Consider the following 15,302-nt stretch of genomic DNA (forward strand, 5'->3'; position numbering starts at 1 on the left):
CAAGCTAAATTGAATTGAGTTAATGATTTATTTTTATTTGCAAAAGTGACAGAGGTACAACACCGAATTAGACGTTTTGGGCTTTATTGATAGCCTGCAAATTACAGTGCCAGTATTGAACATCATTTGTTGCCAGTCCAATTTTCATCACTAGTATAAAGTATGCTCCTACTGGTGCATCTCATGACACCATTGCTGGTAATTTAAGAGTCAACCAAGAATTTAAAAAAGCAAATAAAACATTACATGAACTTTAATTCAACGGTTAAAAAAAAAATTTAAAAAACAGGATGGTAATGTAAAACTAAATAAACCAGTATTCCATTTCAAAACATGCAGGGTAAGATAGAATTTGCTTTAGGAGAAAAAGACTAGTCCTTTGTTGTTAAAATCAACAGACTGCCAATACACAATATGCAACTTGACCAACCCAGGAGAAAAGAAAAACATGACTATAAAAATTAGTATTTTCCCTCAACCATAGCAAGATCCGCAGATGGATGATCGTTTGAGGTCCTCATTTTCGGTCATTTGACCGGGAACGACTGTAAAATAAAACAAACTCGTCAATAAGTGCAAAATAACTGAAAATACTCCAACCATCTTGAGTACAGTATGATAACCAATATTACTTAAACTTGCCTCCTTGACCGTGAGATGGATCTTGGGCACTTCTTGTCTCTGGAGAGAGATCGTTGTCTCCCTCTGTCTCTTGAAAGAGACCTGGTGAACCACACCAAAAAAACAATTCACATGAATTTTACCATTATTTGTTGACAAACACAGTATAAATAAAAACAGTTGTTACAAGCTTACCTGCTGCGACTGCGGCTCCTCCTCCTAGTGTACGTCAAGTAAAAAAAACGAAGCAAAAATAAATAAATTAGGAACGATTTTTGCTCTCCTATCACGAATGAAACCTTTGGTATTCTTGATCCTTAGAGACATGGATTACACGTGGAAACCTGGTTACACGTAGTGTCTGTTAACAGAAGGACCAGCTGCATCCATGAACTGCATCAAGATCAACTCATTTAAAAAAAAAAGGAAACTTTGTCCAATGAGCACCAATTGTGGCTCCAGATTTCAGAATATAGAACAAAATCAGGGGTCGACATTAACGCTTGCCTTGGACACAAAACTACATTATATTACAAGTTAAATTATGACAAATAGGCAAAACATGTTAGATCGATCGGCTTCAAGGAGGCTATAAAACTGCTTTTCAACACTGGATGACAACCGCCAGGGTCAGTGATCTACAGTCCACGATAAAAGTAAATTTCTCTACACAGTGAACAGAAAGACACTTTGAGTGCACTTACTTTCAGTTCAAAGAAACCTGGATATAAGATGTATTGTAAACCACTGATTGTGACTGTAGCATCAAAACCACAAGTAACCTACATGTGTTAGCTCCAATGATGGCTGCAAAACAACTTAGAAGTGACATACATTTTAAATGTTTAATTAAGCACTAGGTGAGAAGATATCTTGCATCGAAGAGGGGACAAACATTAAAGCAATAAAAACCTACGCTTTATTCCAATAGTTAAAACTCAAGATGGCTTAATGTCGAACCATGAAAATGCACTTTGCAGCCCAATTAGGTGGTGAACATCAGATAAATGTAGTTCATTTTTTTGCAAATAGAAGACTGCCGGCAAAGTTCCTTGACCACAACTTTGATCTGTAGATTTGTGCAGCTCTGCACTGAACTTGCTCTGAAATACTTAACTGCTGAGCGAAAACTGTCAAGCACCTTTGAAAGCTAGATTAAGCATAAAAACTACAAAGAGCAGGATAAAAGCAACTTACTATTTTGGGGGATTTGGACAAGATAGATATGACGCAAGGAAGCCAGACTGATGGTGAGGGAAGTCGAATTGCAGAGAGGATTTGCAACATGATGCAAATGTTGCCGATATGAAGTTGCTTGGTGGCTGGTTGGAAGGGGTAGTTGTAGATTTTCCCTGCCTTTTTGGGGGATGAGTGGGGATGTAAGCCAAGGGCTGTTCCCGTTGATACAGTAGTTGTGTGGAGAATAGACCGAGTAAAGACGCTGATTGGTTGATAATGTGAAGTGGGCCGCTGTCGATTGGATTAAGGTTGGAGGAAGAGGAGGAGGATGTTGCGAACTGCATGCTCAGGAACCAAACGGTTGGTGGAACCTGACGACTGGCGGTGCGCCGTGGTCATTTGACAACACCAGCCAAGCTGAGTGGGGCTCCCTGGTCAGGAGTCACATGATGCTGAAAGAAGACTAGTTGACTGACTCAGATGGTGAGAAGCGTGGTGGTGACTCTGCAACGGGGTTCAGTTTTATTAATAGATGGCAACTGAACTCAGAAAGAAAACAAAATGTACACCTGCAGAATGTAATTCTAGAAATTACCTATAAAAATGTTGGGTGGATTATGAAGTGCAAACTTTGCCTCTTAAGATGTCCCCGTAAAGCAATATCACCCTAGTAGTTTGGTCTTTTTACAGACGTCATAAATAGTAATGTCAAATTTAGCAAAGATTAAATAATACCCCTGGAAACAATAAAGAGTGTCATCTGGTTATTGTAGATTTTTAAAACACAAAAATGAGTGACATCAATAAATCAAATCCTGAAGCAGGCGGATTCACAGAATAATGATGAACTCATTTTATAATGTGTGATAATAATAATATTGATTTAAAGCCCAAGATTGATAATTCAATTTAGACCATAGCTATGATAAACTTATTTCTACTTCATTTTGACTTAAGGTCAACTAAGCTTTAATAGGTTTGAGATTTAAAGCTACAAGAGAATATTTGTCACTCTGAAAGGTTGTCAAACTAATATTTGGATGGAGTAACAAAATAATGCTTACAGTGTGTGGGGAATATAAATATACTTTGTAATTTGTGCTGAAAAACAATTTTTTTTAAAGTGCAAATGAGATTGTAAATAAAAACAATTCAGTAGGAAATACATACCTGCGTCTGACAGGAGGACTACGTCGTCTTAAATCATCGCGAGGCCGTCTACCCCAGGATGGAGGATGGCCACGGCTCCTTGAGCGCTTTTCTCCATTGGATAACTCGACACGCACCCGACAGCCACACATGTGTCTAAAGAAAAGTCACATGAGTGGGACAGTGCAAATCATGCACTACAATAGAAACAACTACTGAAAAACGTGCAGACAGTTACCTTCCATCCAGTTCTTTCACAGCATCGTTTGCATCTCTGGGATCTTCAAACTCTACAAAAGCAAAGCCGGGGGGATTCCTGGCAACCCAAACACTTCTTAAAGGACCATAGTACCCAAAAGCACTTTCCAACTCAGTCTTGTTTCCATTGTTTCCTAGATTCCCAACATAAACCTTGCAGTCAAGGGGGAATTGGTCACTTTGACCTAAAAGAAAGCAAACCGTGGAGCGATAAGTTTAATGCACAATAACTTACTCTGAACATTAATGTTGCACGTCTAACATGATGCAGACTTGTAGTGTCCAATTATATATATATATATATATATATATATATATATATATACACACACACACACAATGAATTACATCTTGTTTTTCACAATTTAGTTTGTCTCTTTAACTGGGATTGAACATTATGAAAAGAGGCATAAAACACTAATGCAGGTGTGAGGGGCAAATTATGAAATCTTAAAACAATTTCCCACCCTGGCCACTATGTGCAAACACTGCTGTAGATTCCACCAGTAGTGCAGGGTTCCACAGGGTTTTATTTGAACCAGAACATGTCATACACTTACTGGAGTAATGCTCAGTTAACAAATTGATAATTAGTATGTCAAGATCCGGGTGGCTTATCTCAGCTAAATAATTTCCTGGAGGGAAAGACCATAGTGTTTTGAGCAGGAGTAACAACCCCTCGCAACTTACTCATTTCACCAGATTAAAATATCTTCTTATTCGATTCCTACAGTGAGGTGTGCCTGAAAGAAAAGACAATCAGAAATGATTAGAGCCACATACCTGACCTTTTTGTAAAATATATGTCTACAAATCAATTTAAATATAATCTCGGTCCGCTTCACTCGCGTCCTACATAGATAGCTCGCTCAACAGAGCATTAAAAAAAGCGGTCTCTTCAAAAACAACATTTTTTTCAATTGAAGTTAAATCCAAACAAAAACATTAAATACTGCAAACTGTCTCACTGATGTAATAATCAAAATGAATTGGACTGCATTGTCCTTCTACCTAAAATCTCATGTTGACTGCACATTACCACGCTAATGCTAACTAGCTAACCAGAAGTATTTGGAATTCGTTAGCTCGTGCGTCACAACGTTCAAGGAAACTGAGACTATCGTGTAATGGTCTTGATTAGTTTACAACAGTTTCGCTCGATTGACATATCCCGTAACGAGCACGAACACAATACGTTCGTGTCCAAATTAGTTAGCGCCAATAGTTACCAACTATCCATATAACCAGGATCCCCAACCCCCGCGGACGTTCATGCTAGCTTTGTTAGCAGAAGGTATTAGCATTAGCACATTCTGCACAACCGCGACGACGGTAAAACAAATAAACTGAACGTCTGAGCCCACGAACACGCTAGCCGATCTTATGTGGTATAAACGTTGAGGCAATCATGTTTATCGATATATTTAAGACATGTAGCTCACCCTTCTTTGTATCTGCAGTTCGATAAAAATGTTAGCAGCAGACAACACGCCGTCCGGTTCAACTGCTAGCTTAACTCATTGTGTCCACAGTCACCACCCATACGTAGATATAGACGGGCACGCTACATCCGGTTTGTGATAGACGGAGGAACTGAAGTGTAAATAAAATATATTAAATATATGTCTAGGAATGTTACAGTTATAGGGATAATAGCTTTTAAATATAGCTTAAATATAGAGGCAGCAGTGGGGTCAATAGGAGGATGTCAGATCATTCAAGGATGATGTGACAGAAAGTAAAATAGGTCTACAGATATTGTATGACTTGGGATAGAACAGGAAATTGCCAAGACCTTGTATATGAAATATAATTTACTAATTCAGGGTAGCCAGTCTAGGGAAAGACAACGTTTAGGCACGCGTGGCTACCAGCACACGCAGGAAGCACGGAAAACGAGGAAGTAGACAAGTGAGCATGGCGGTGACGGCCAAGAGAGATTATGTGGAAATAAATAACGTTATAACACTTATATTTAAAGGACAGACACAGTTTGGTCTGCAAAAAGGAAGGAGTCGTAGAACAAGCAGAATCAATGAGTACATTCAGAATTGAGTAGATTCAGAATTGGCTACAATAGTATTAACTTAAATAGTAAACTATTTGTCAGTTGGAAACATCTTACTAGACATTATATTCAGACAATAGTGCACGTACTAATTAAAGCTGTGATTAACAGTAGAGAGACGATGGAGGGGGGTATAACGTTTTAGAAAGGCTATTTAACATGCCTGTCTACAATATAATTGGAAAACAGTGGATGGTTATAACCGGTAGAGGGAGCAGTAGCGCAACACAAAGGACGTCATCTGCCGGAAGTTACCAGAGAAGAAGGAGAAGGGTAATGTCTTTGCCGCGCCGCTGGGGACAGTTCAAATGAAACGAGGAGAAAATGCACGATTTCCGTGCTGCCGTCTGATGCTCCAATGAAAGAAGTACCAGAAACCAAAGAGAAGGAAATAACATTTCACAGGTGAGGATTGATCCTACAATAACTCTACCGTGACGTGCTTTTTTTTCTTTCTTTTAAAAAAAATATGAACTGATTTTTATGTGGATTAGGGATGATAGAGCGGGTGTGTAAACGGGAGCATAGTTGTGTTGTTGTTGGTGTTTTACACACAACTTTACTTAATTGTACACACCAGGCTTAAACAAGTAACATAATACATAACACATGTGTATATATGTATGTGTGTGTGTGTGTGTGTGTGTGTGTGTGTATATATATATATATATATATATATATATATATATATATATATATATATATACATATATATATATATACGTGTGTATGTATGTGTATATAATATATATATATGTATATATATATATATATATATATATATATATATATATATATACACACATATATGGCGCTGTCAATGATTATTGTAGATTTCTGATCAAAGTCGGATTATGCCGTTGAATTTCTCACACTACAGGATAATTTGGTCAGACAATCTGCACAGACACACACACACACAGACACACACACGATTGTTGGGAGGGTCCAACCATCTCCAAATGTATATGCCCAATTATTCTCTAGTGTGGGGCCAGCATTAGTGACTGTGCTTCAGTTAGTTTAAGTTGGGCTCCTGTCAAGAGAACGAGATGAACAAGAAAAAGCCTATATCACTAACATTATATTTATCAATCATTTTTATTGAGTAAAGCAGTCTTACATTGTTTATTCACAACAGTTTTGTGGTGATAACGTATACAATGGGCCTGAATTGAAACTGCAAAAGCGTGCAAAATTTGTAGCGTTTTCAAATGTATTTTTGTGTGTGTGAAGGTTCCCAAAAGATAAGGTGAAAAGAGAGACGTGGGCATTAACACAGAGGAGAAATGACTTTGAGCCAAATGACCGCTCGGTTGTTTGAGGCTTCAACAAAACTGGACAGAAGACTCGTTTAAAGGAAGAAGCCATCTCGTCATTTTCTTACAACCTTTACAAAGTGAGTTAAATTGGCAAATTGCTTCTGCTAACTCTGAAGTCCACCAGACAAGGTGGATTTCATAGGATACATAAGTTAGCCGGGTCTCACCATATAGTTTATTGTGTTGAAATAATGAACGGTTTGACTATATGCTATGGCTAAAATGTTAGCTAGCTATCGTTTGGGTTTTTCTGGTGTTTCCCTATCAATTATAGACAGCTAGCAGCCATATCTTGATGATTGTTGTTCCGTTTAATAAAATCTTATCTTTACAGATTACAAAAAATTTAAGGGTGGCTTCTTCCACAAACGACTGCTTCACCAAGACCATAAGAGGAATCAAGAAGTGGAAGGAGGGGACTGGCAGGATGAAAGTGATTAGATCAAGGTATACAGGGTTTACCAGTGGATTACAAACAACTTGCTGGGGCAAAACTGCCACCATGCCATGTCTTATAATGTCACAGAATGTATTAGATTCTGCTCACCAACACTTAAAGAGAGACATCCTGCTACCCTCCGACACCTTCTCCATCACCATCACAATTTCACAATCTCAGAGTCTCTCATCTGCCAGTAGACCAATAATAATAATAATATTCATGATAATAATGTGTGTGCTGATACAGCATCTGCCAAGGTTACAGGTGACCTGAATTGTTTACCTGCCAGACCCAACATTTTACTTGCAAATGAAATTCCCTGATCAAATGCAGACCAAAGTCATGTTTCTGCTGCTGTTTTCCAGTCATGCAGATGATGTTCCCTGTGGAGAGGATGCACCTGAAAGGGACCTAGGCTCCAAATCAAGGTAATCCTATTGTCATGTTCGCAGAGCTTTAACAGTCTGTTCTTCTAGCAAGATATCAGCTACTACTCGAATGACCGCATAAAACAAACATCTTTCCATCTTTACTCTGCACTTTCAGAAGAGTAGAGACAAGTTTGCAGCATGTCGATCATGATTACAACCAAAGACCCCTGCCATTGGAGGAGCAACTTCAAGAGGCCCAGAAGACCATTGCATGCCAAGAAGAGCTTGTGAAACTAAGAAGGAACAGATTCTTTCTTGAATGATTCCAATGCTAAATATGTTCTACATAGGGTTTAAAGATTATATAACTCTCATGGCTGTTTTTGTGGCTTTGCAACCTACAGCTGAAAGCATGTTAGGATGGGGTCAAGATCAGCAAATTATGAGAAAGGGATTTAAAGAGCAAAGCCTTACTCTCACAGACCAGTTTTTTCTCTTTCTGTGCCATTTGAAGCAGGGTTTTTTTAGTGCAGGATCTTGCTACTCGTTTCAATGTTTCACAGACAACTGCCAGCAGAATTTGCATTATTTTTACAAACTTTCTCTATTACATGTTAGGATCTATCCTTGTTTGGCCTTCACGAGAAAAGTAAATTAACTTATGCCTCTTTCTTTCAAAAATACTTTCCCTTGTACAAGAGTGATACTAGATTGTACAGAATTAAATGTAAAAAGGCCCACTTCAGAAGTACTAAATTCAGATACCTACCCCCTTCACAAAGGAACAGTCACACTTAAGTCCTTAGTGGGCATAAGCCCATATGGTGAACTAACTGGTCAGTAACTTATATGTAGGTTCGATATCAGACAAAGAAATCACACAGTCGTCTGGGATTCTCTCTTTGTTAGAGGAAGGGGACGAGGTAATGGCAGGCAAAGACTTCCTCATTAGTGACCTTTTGTCTTCCATAAATGTCAGTCTTGTAATACCAGAATTCTCAAAGTCTAATAGACAGCTTACCCAAGAGTTGCAGACACAAGACATTGCTCACCTTAGGATTCATATGGAAAGGACCATTAGAAGAATTAAAGAGTATAACATTTTTGAACATTATCCATGACCACTTTTGGCTCTATAAACCAAGTCCTCACCACTTTTCAAGGACCATTGTTCTGAAGTTTCATGTACACCAAACTGCCGTGACTTCTCTGCATGCATTTGCTAGTGTAGTGCAATGTTTATTTCATGTGAAAAATATTTATGTAATTTTCACGGCAAATGATCTTCAATATAATGCGATGTGAATACCACTGAGGCTACAACCCATGAAAACCCATTAAAAAAAAACATGATTGCCTGCCTGGCCGGCTAGCAACGGTGCTAACAGAGGGCATGACTGTGACTACCGATGTAACGTGTTCCCGCCATTCTGGGTTGCGTTTGAAGCTGTAGCCGCTGTGCAATACGATTAGCAATCCAGTGGGACACACACAATTTGCATCGAATTCAGCACTTTCTTGGTATTGATATCACTAAGGGTATACAATAAACGATACCCAGCTCCAGTTGTCAGACAGAAATGCATGTAAATACACTCTGTTAATAGTTGTACATGCAGCCCTTTTGTATGCTGTGATGAGCACTGAATTGAAATGGTTGACTGAGTGCACAATTTATTTTGGCGAATAAAATCCTTTACTTTCACTAACCAACTGGATATAATAGTATTACCGTTTAAATATTCTCCACTACATGTGCATGTTCTGCATCAAAACCGCGCAAGATTAAGCAAGTTGCTGAGTAGTTTATGTACTTAATGACCACTACTGTGTATGGAAAGGACACAAGCCTTTCACAACAGAGTAACTGCTGTATGAGATAGCAGCCACCACTCAAACTGATGTAGGGGTCTCTTGTAAGTGTTCACGGTGCATAAATCTCCCAATCTCTGTGGCAAATGTTGACACTTTATGTAATTAGTTTCAAACGCACCTCTTTTGTGTGCTTTGATGAGCACTGTATGTAAATAGTTGACTGAGTTCACCTTTGTGTTGCCTGTGATGGGCACTTTGTGTCAATAGTTGGACGCCCTTTTGTTTGCTTTGAAGGGCACATTTTTTTTAAACCAGGCCTATTGCAAGAGCAATGTGAATTTGCATGTCTAATTTGACATGCTAATAAAGCCCCTGTCTGCAATCACAACAACAACCGTTGTGCAGTTATTAATAGTTTGTTGTAAAATAGTCATCAATAGTGTCATCTTTTTTTTAAACAATGAAACTTGCGTAATGTTCAAGAACATAGTTTCTATTGCTGCTGTATGAACCGCTCCCATTACCATAACAATGCAGTCATTTCTTTTACAACAACATTTCCAATTCCCTTTCAACCCTTCAAAGGCATGTTTAACAACACAACAAGCGAAACTTGTTTTTTGAGTTCTTGAAAGTCAGTGTCAGGATAGGGTTTCTCTGCAGTGAGAATAATGAAATATACCTTCATCAGTGCCAGAGAAGAATGGGTGGTTCTGGCCCAAGACCAACAAGGGGATTTTCAGAACGCATTGGTGTCACATTCCCATCCAGGGAGTGTTAACCTTTTCTGTTGCAGGAATCTGATACGGTGGATGTTCTAGGATGTGAGAACCATCTATAGCACCCACACAATCAGGAATTCCAAATATGTCCTCAAGAAAATCTGACATCTCAGCCAGTTTTCCCTTGTTGGGTGCTTGAATGAATAAATATAGGCCTAAAGTGTGACATCACAGCCTAACAAACTGTGCAAAAACTCTCTGCAAATGTGTTTCACATTGTGCTGTTGGTAGCTGAGGCTAGTTTGTGTGTAATGATGTGTTCTGATGCTGTAGTGCAAGCTTTAAGGTTGCACAGATGTATTTAAATGTTTCTCACATGTTTATGAAGTAATGTTTGATCTCAAGGACAACAAAAGAAAAAGGTGGTTTTATTATTAAATTAGTTGTCAAAATATGATAACGGTATATAGGGGATCATTATTTAAGTAGACACCATATTTGAGCTTCTATCTACATCATTTAATGTAATGCTTTGTATTAAAGTGTCCAACAGTTGATTTTAACACTGTCATACCAACTTTGTAAGAATACAGACATACATAATCTAATGTTCCACAATTAAACTGTTCTTGCTTTCGTGCTTGGATGTGCTGTTTCTGGAACTTAACACAACACTTTCTATTGGGTCCTGATGTATTGTAATATTTAAAGTATTGTAATCTTACTGAGAAAAAAAAAAAATATATATATATATTTTCCGAAGCTGGTGAAGGCACGCCCCGCCCTACTCAGCCTCTGATTGGCTAGTACTCTTTGCCTTCGTTGGTTGGATTGGTTAGGTTTTAACGTTTATGGTTAGGTGGAGGCTTCTTCTGTGTGTGTTTGGCAGATTGTAAACCAATATTCAATGCACATGCTGCCACCTACTGGACTGGAGTGGACACACTCAATACACTAATGTGTAACATGCCTAAAACTTTTAACAGGACATTCTTTAAAAAAAATGCTTCAACAACTGTTTTAATGGTAATTGAATCACAACACCATCTCCTGAAAAAGTACTTCTGGAATATCTCTACTAACAATCTTACAAATTATACATATAATTAAGAGACACATAGTGCAATTTTCTCGCTAAAATAGTGAATTAACAACCCACTGTTGAAGTTATAGGACAAATAGATAGAATAGAATTTTTAAAAAACCCAATGGAAAATTGCAGTGTCACAGCAGCTAAGTCACATCAATCATGAAACAGAAGAGATTAAAAGCAAAAATACAATAAAAAACATAAGTTATTCAATCAATTAGAGTAAAGTAAAGTTTGAGTCAGCTTCACTAAAAGCTTTAGTGTTATATTGTATGTGTATTGAATGCACACCGTACAATGATGGCACAGTAACACACTTCACTACTGCAATAATGCAATATTACAATGTGTTTTAAGTGTAAAGACACATTTTGTTTACTTGTGCCATCCTTTACATTTGGCTATTTTCTCTGTCTTCTCATTGATGACATTTATTTCATACCTTTCTTTTGCAATAGAAGAACATGTATTTTATACTTGATACACTATAATTCAGAATCAAATATTGTCTTCTCCACTGCATTTATTTGACAGACATAGATGCAAATTCAATCTTTACATTAAAAACATCAGTTCATAGAATACAATGACATGTTTAAGATTAAACCAGTGGTTCCAAACCTTTTTTTGGGACCCTTCACAAGAAAACAATGTCTAGTTATAGACATAGACACAATAATCATCTCACCAGCCCCCAGATTTATCTTGTGACCCTTTGTGAGGAGCTTGAACCGTTTAAACTACCTCACCTTTAAAATATTTTAAACTCGTTCCACCCTCAGTATTAATAATGTTGTTTATTATATCAATCATAAGACCTGATTTTCTGCAAAACAAGTTTTATTTGTAATAGCTTATAAAACGTCCGTATTTACATGATTTAAATGCAGGACTTTTTACATTTCTGTGTTGAGGCTTTTCCTCAATTAAAGTATGGGAGTACTTTGTCCACCAGTCATTAGAGGAATAAGAAAATGGCATGTTTCAAGATGTTTTAATTGTTTATATTTGACAGCAAATGACCAATCACTATCACTATGTACAAGAAATAATCCATAGCCTAAATATTGAGGAAATTGTTCCATCAAATGTATCGCTGCAGAGAAGCAGACAGTAAATCATTTAGCAGTTAGGCTCATGCTGACAGGAAACAAACTGTATTCATGCAGTTACTGCTTTCCATGTAATTACTGTGCAGGGAACATAAGTAAACCAACAGAGCACGACGGTTATTGCTCAACGGGAAAAAAACACCACAAACGACCCCTTATAAGTGTTCACATGGGTGGTTAAATACTGTATGTACATTTCCTGTATAGAGACACATTTAAGAAGTAGGGGAAGTGGTGTGAGCAAAGTCTTTTTGACCCTGATACTTTCCCCCACATCGTAAAATGAAACATAAAACAATGGAAGATTATTTTCTTTAATCCATGCCTGAAGTGGAAATCTACATACAGCTGTAGTTGATATAGAATTGTGTGTTTAATTTAATTTGGTTGATTACCATCTTATGTTACTGCACTAGCACTAAATGTAGTCTTTAAGGCTGCGGTTTACTTTGTTTTTAAGGATCCTCTTTTGTAAACCAAACATATCATATATTGTTGGTAGTATTTGTTTCTTAACATTATTTTTTGGAGCTTTTTTTACTTCATTTGATAGATGACAGTTTATAAATGGGGGAGAAAGAGGGTGTTATGAATGACATGCAACAAAGGTCCCAACTAAGGCCAGAATCGAACAACACAACAGATGTTGCGGTTAAATGTCATGCGCTGTAACCATTTGACTACCAAGGTAGCCTGGTAATTACACAATATCATTTTTTAACATGTTTGAATAGGGCTATAACTGCCATTGTGATCAGACAAATTAATTATTAAACCATCACTCTTTGTCTAAAGCGTTGATCATTAGTTGTGTGACATGACAGATAACTATTAAATTGATCTCTAGTACTGTGACTGATCATTTAATGAATACTAATAACACCTTAGCACAGGTTTGGTGACAGGGCTGCGGCATGAGAGTTCTTTGCTCAGTTTCAAGTTTAGCCCTTGTGTTTTGGTGACATTGGCTTTACTTCCTCATTATTTAGGGTCTGCAAACCCTATTAACAACTTGAACATCTATTTTCTTCCTTCATATTTTTTTATTTACTTCTGACCCCATTTATCTGCATTATGTAGAATATTATTGAAGTTGCAATTTCCCCTTTGCCACAAACTTTGTTGACACATTGGATGAAGGGGACACAATGCAGAAATGAACATACAGCATTGTTTCTCACCAAATAGGGAAATACGTCATGCTTTAGCCTTTGTGCCATATGGGCTTAACATGTACACACACAACTATTGGAGTCTAATACAATAAATATGCAATAAATCCTTGTGATGGTTATAATGTTCAGTTTTTGTTGAAATGGTTTTAAAAGCGGTTGATTCAACTTATGATATTATATATGGAGGATATAGTTTGTGGTGCTGTTGAACTATTTTGCATTATACTTATATATTTATACTAATTTTACCATATATTTTACAGCTGGAGACTATAGATTTTCTTTCGCAAACTTTTGAAATGTTTCATCTGTTCAATAAAAGCTATTCTGATGAAGTTAGCTGAAGTCTTTGTGTCTAGGGGTTAAAACATTTTTAAGATTGCTTTCTGCGTTGTTAAAGGGGATCTCCAAACAGAACATTAGGGTTACGTTTCTTAATAATAATATTTATTTATGACCAGACTATAAACTGACAAAATGACCAAACAAAAGGAGCCAAATATCTGGCAGTCTTGACACTCTTTTGTTCCCCACGTGCATGAGAGTAATTCCGCGCAGAGGCTAAATAAACAAACTTCCACAATAGTGAAGGGGAACAATGGATATAAAGGGAAATTATATTTTTAAATGAATACAGGTCATTTGTATGTCTAACACCCAACCTTTTAACCGTTCCAAATGTATATATATGGCTTCACCTGTCAGTGTAATTTAACTAAGTAAATTAATTCGAATACAATTCTTCTGCAACATTACAATGCTTTTTACACTTAATAATCCAATACATTAATATGAATGTACTGTAACACTGTCAGGGGTCATTCTGTTTGCATAACAAATGTACTTTAAATACATTTTATAATATGTTGCAATACTTGTAATGCAGTATTTTTACACTGTTCTATTAGTAGAATAGGAATAATTCTAGCACCCCTGGCAACTTTATTGATTCATTAAATTCATCTTAACTGATTATTATCTAAGGAATTAAAATGAGCACCAAATCTTGCCAGAATAAAATTGTAATTCAAGGTTCAAGTTGAAACGATCTGTCTGTTAGTCCCTGGTCCACTGTGTTTCTCTTCATCAGCGGCAGTGAGGAATAACTTATTTAGGGTCCTTGGCAGACACAGCAGTAAAGAACTCTTGCTTCATGGGTCAAAAGTTCAGGGATAAAAGGGATCTCTCAGGAGATTACTCCCATGTACGTAACACGGATGCCTAGAACACAAAGAGCATTATGTTGCCCAGCTTTATTTTAGTGCGGTGTGAGAGTTACTGCTTTTCTGACCTTATCACCAGTTGTCTTTTCAATTACCACATGAAGAGTTAACCTCAGTTTGTTGTCTTTGTAAATATCTCCCTGCTGCCATAGGATTCTCCTTTTAGCCGTTTAAATGAAACATCCTTTTTACTTTTTTTCAAGCCTCCACTCAGGGCAGTGTTTTTCAATCAGATTAGTACAGCACATTCTGTTCTGTTTCACTTCCTGATGACTGTGCAGCCTGTATCCCTGTATGAACTCACCCTCGTGCTTCGGGTTACACCAAGACACTCACACAGAAAGACGTATTCTTGACACTGTCTGTCAGATTTTAGTACTTCATAAAATATTTAGTAAACATCTAAGCCAGAAAACCTACTGTTTATCGGTTTATTTTAACAACATTTTTTGTAGTTGTGAGTATTGAGCTCTTTTTCAGACTCTTAATCTGCTAAAACTGCTTTAACCTTACAAGCATCTAATTGCCCAGTTTTCTACCCGGTTGCTGCTTTCACCTCAACAGAAACAAGTTGTTCATGATGTTTCAGGAAGGAAGACAGCATCTCAGGCTATGTGTGAATATAGAAGTGCATTCATCCATTTTAGTTCAGCTCAGGTCAACTGAGTTCATCTTTGACCTCCATTTACGCATACAAGACATAATGAAGTGATAACAACGCTACCAGGACACCGCAGTACAGTCGATTGTTTGGA

At 37.3% G+C, this 15,302-nt stretch overlaps 1 protein-coding gene and 1 long non-coding RNA gene across 2 annotated transcripts; one reads left to right on the forward strand and one right to left on the reverse strand.

Moving 5' to 3' along the window:
* Positions 1-9: 9 nt before the first annotated feature.
* Positions 10-4,778, reverse strand: srsf3a (serine and arginine rich splicing factor 3a). Its single transcript, XM_034532294.1, has 7 exons — positions 4,650-4,778; positions 3,898-3,950; positions 3,188-3,392; positions 2,971-3,105; positions 817-840; positions 643-723; positions 10-545 (listed from the first exon to the last, which is right to left on the reverse strand). Exons 2-7 carry the CDS (start codon positions 3,899-3,901, stop codon positions 518-520), a joined length of 477 nt encoding a protein of 158 aa, XP_034388185.1. The 5' UTR covers positions 3,902-3,950; positions 4,650-4,778; the 3' UTR covers positions 10-517.
* Positions 4,771-8,075, forward strand: LOC117730540. The gene is made up of 5 exons (XR_004609468.1): positions 4,771-5,680; positions 6,512-6,674; positions 6,932-7,044; positions 7,405-7,467; positions 7,586-8,075. It is a non-coding gene; the product is annotated as an uncharacterized LOC117730540 (long non-coding RNA).
* Positions 8,076-15,302: the final 7,227 nt, after the last annotated feature.

This window comes from Cyclopterus lumpus, chromosome 5 (assembly GCF_009769545.1).
Source record: "Cyclopterus lumpus isolate fCycLum1 chromosome 5, fCycLum1.pri, whole genome shotgun sequence".
Taxonomy (NCBI): domain Eukaryota; kingdom Metazoa; phylum Chordata; class Actinopteri; order Perciformes; family Cyclopteridae; genus Cyclopterus; species Cyclopterus lumpus.

Coding starts and splice junctions, on each gene's coding strand:
- srsf3a (XM_034532294.1), bottom strand. Junction 3,106..3,187: donor GTGAAAGAACTGGATGGAAG/GTAACTGTCTGC, acceptor ACTTTTCTTTAG/ACACATGTGTGGCTGTCGGG. Junction 841..2,970: donor AGTCCTCCTGTCAGACGCAG/GTATGTATTTCC, acceptor GACGTACACTAG/GAGGAGGAGCCGCAGTCGCA.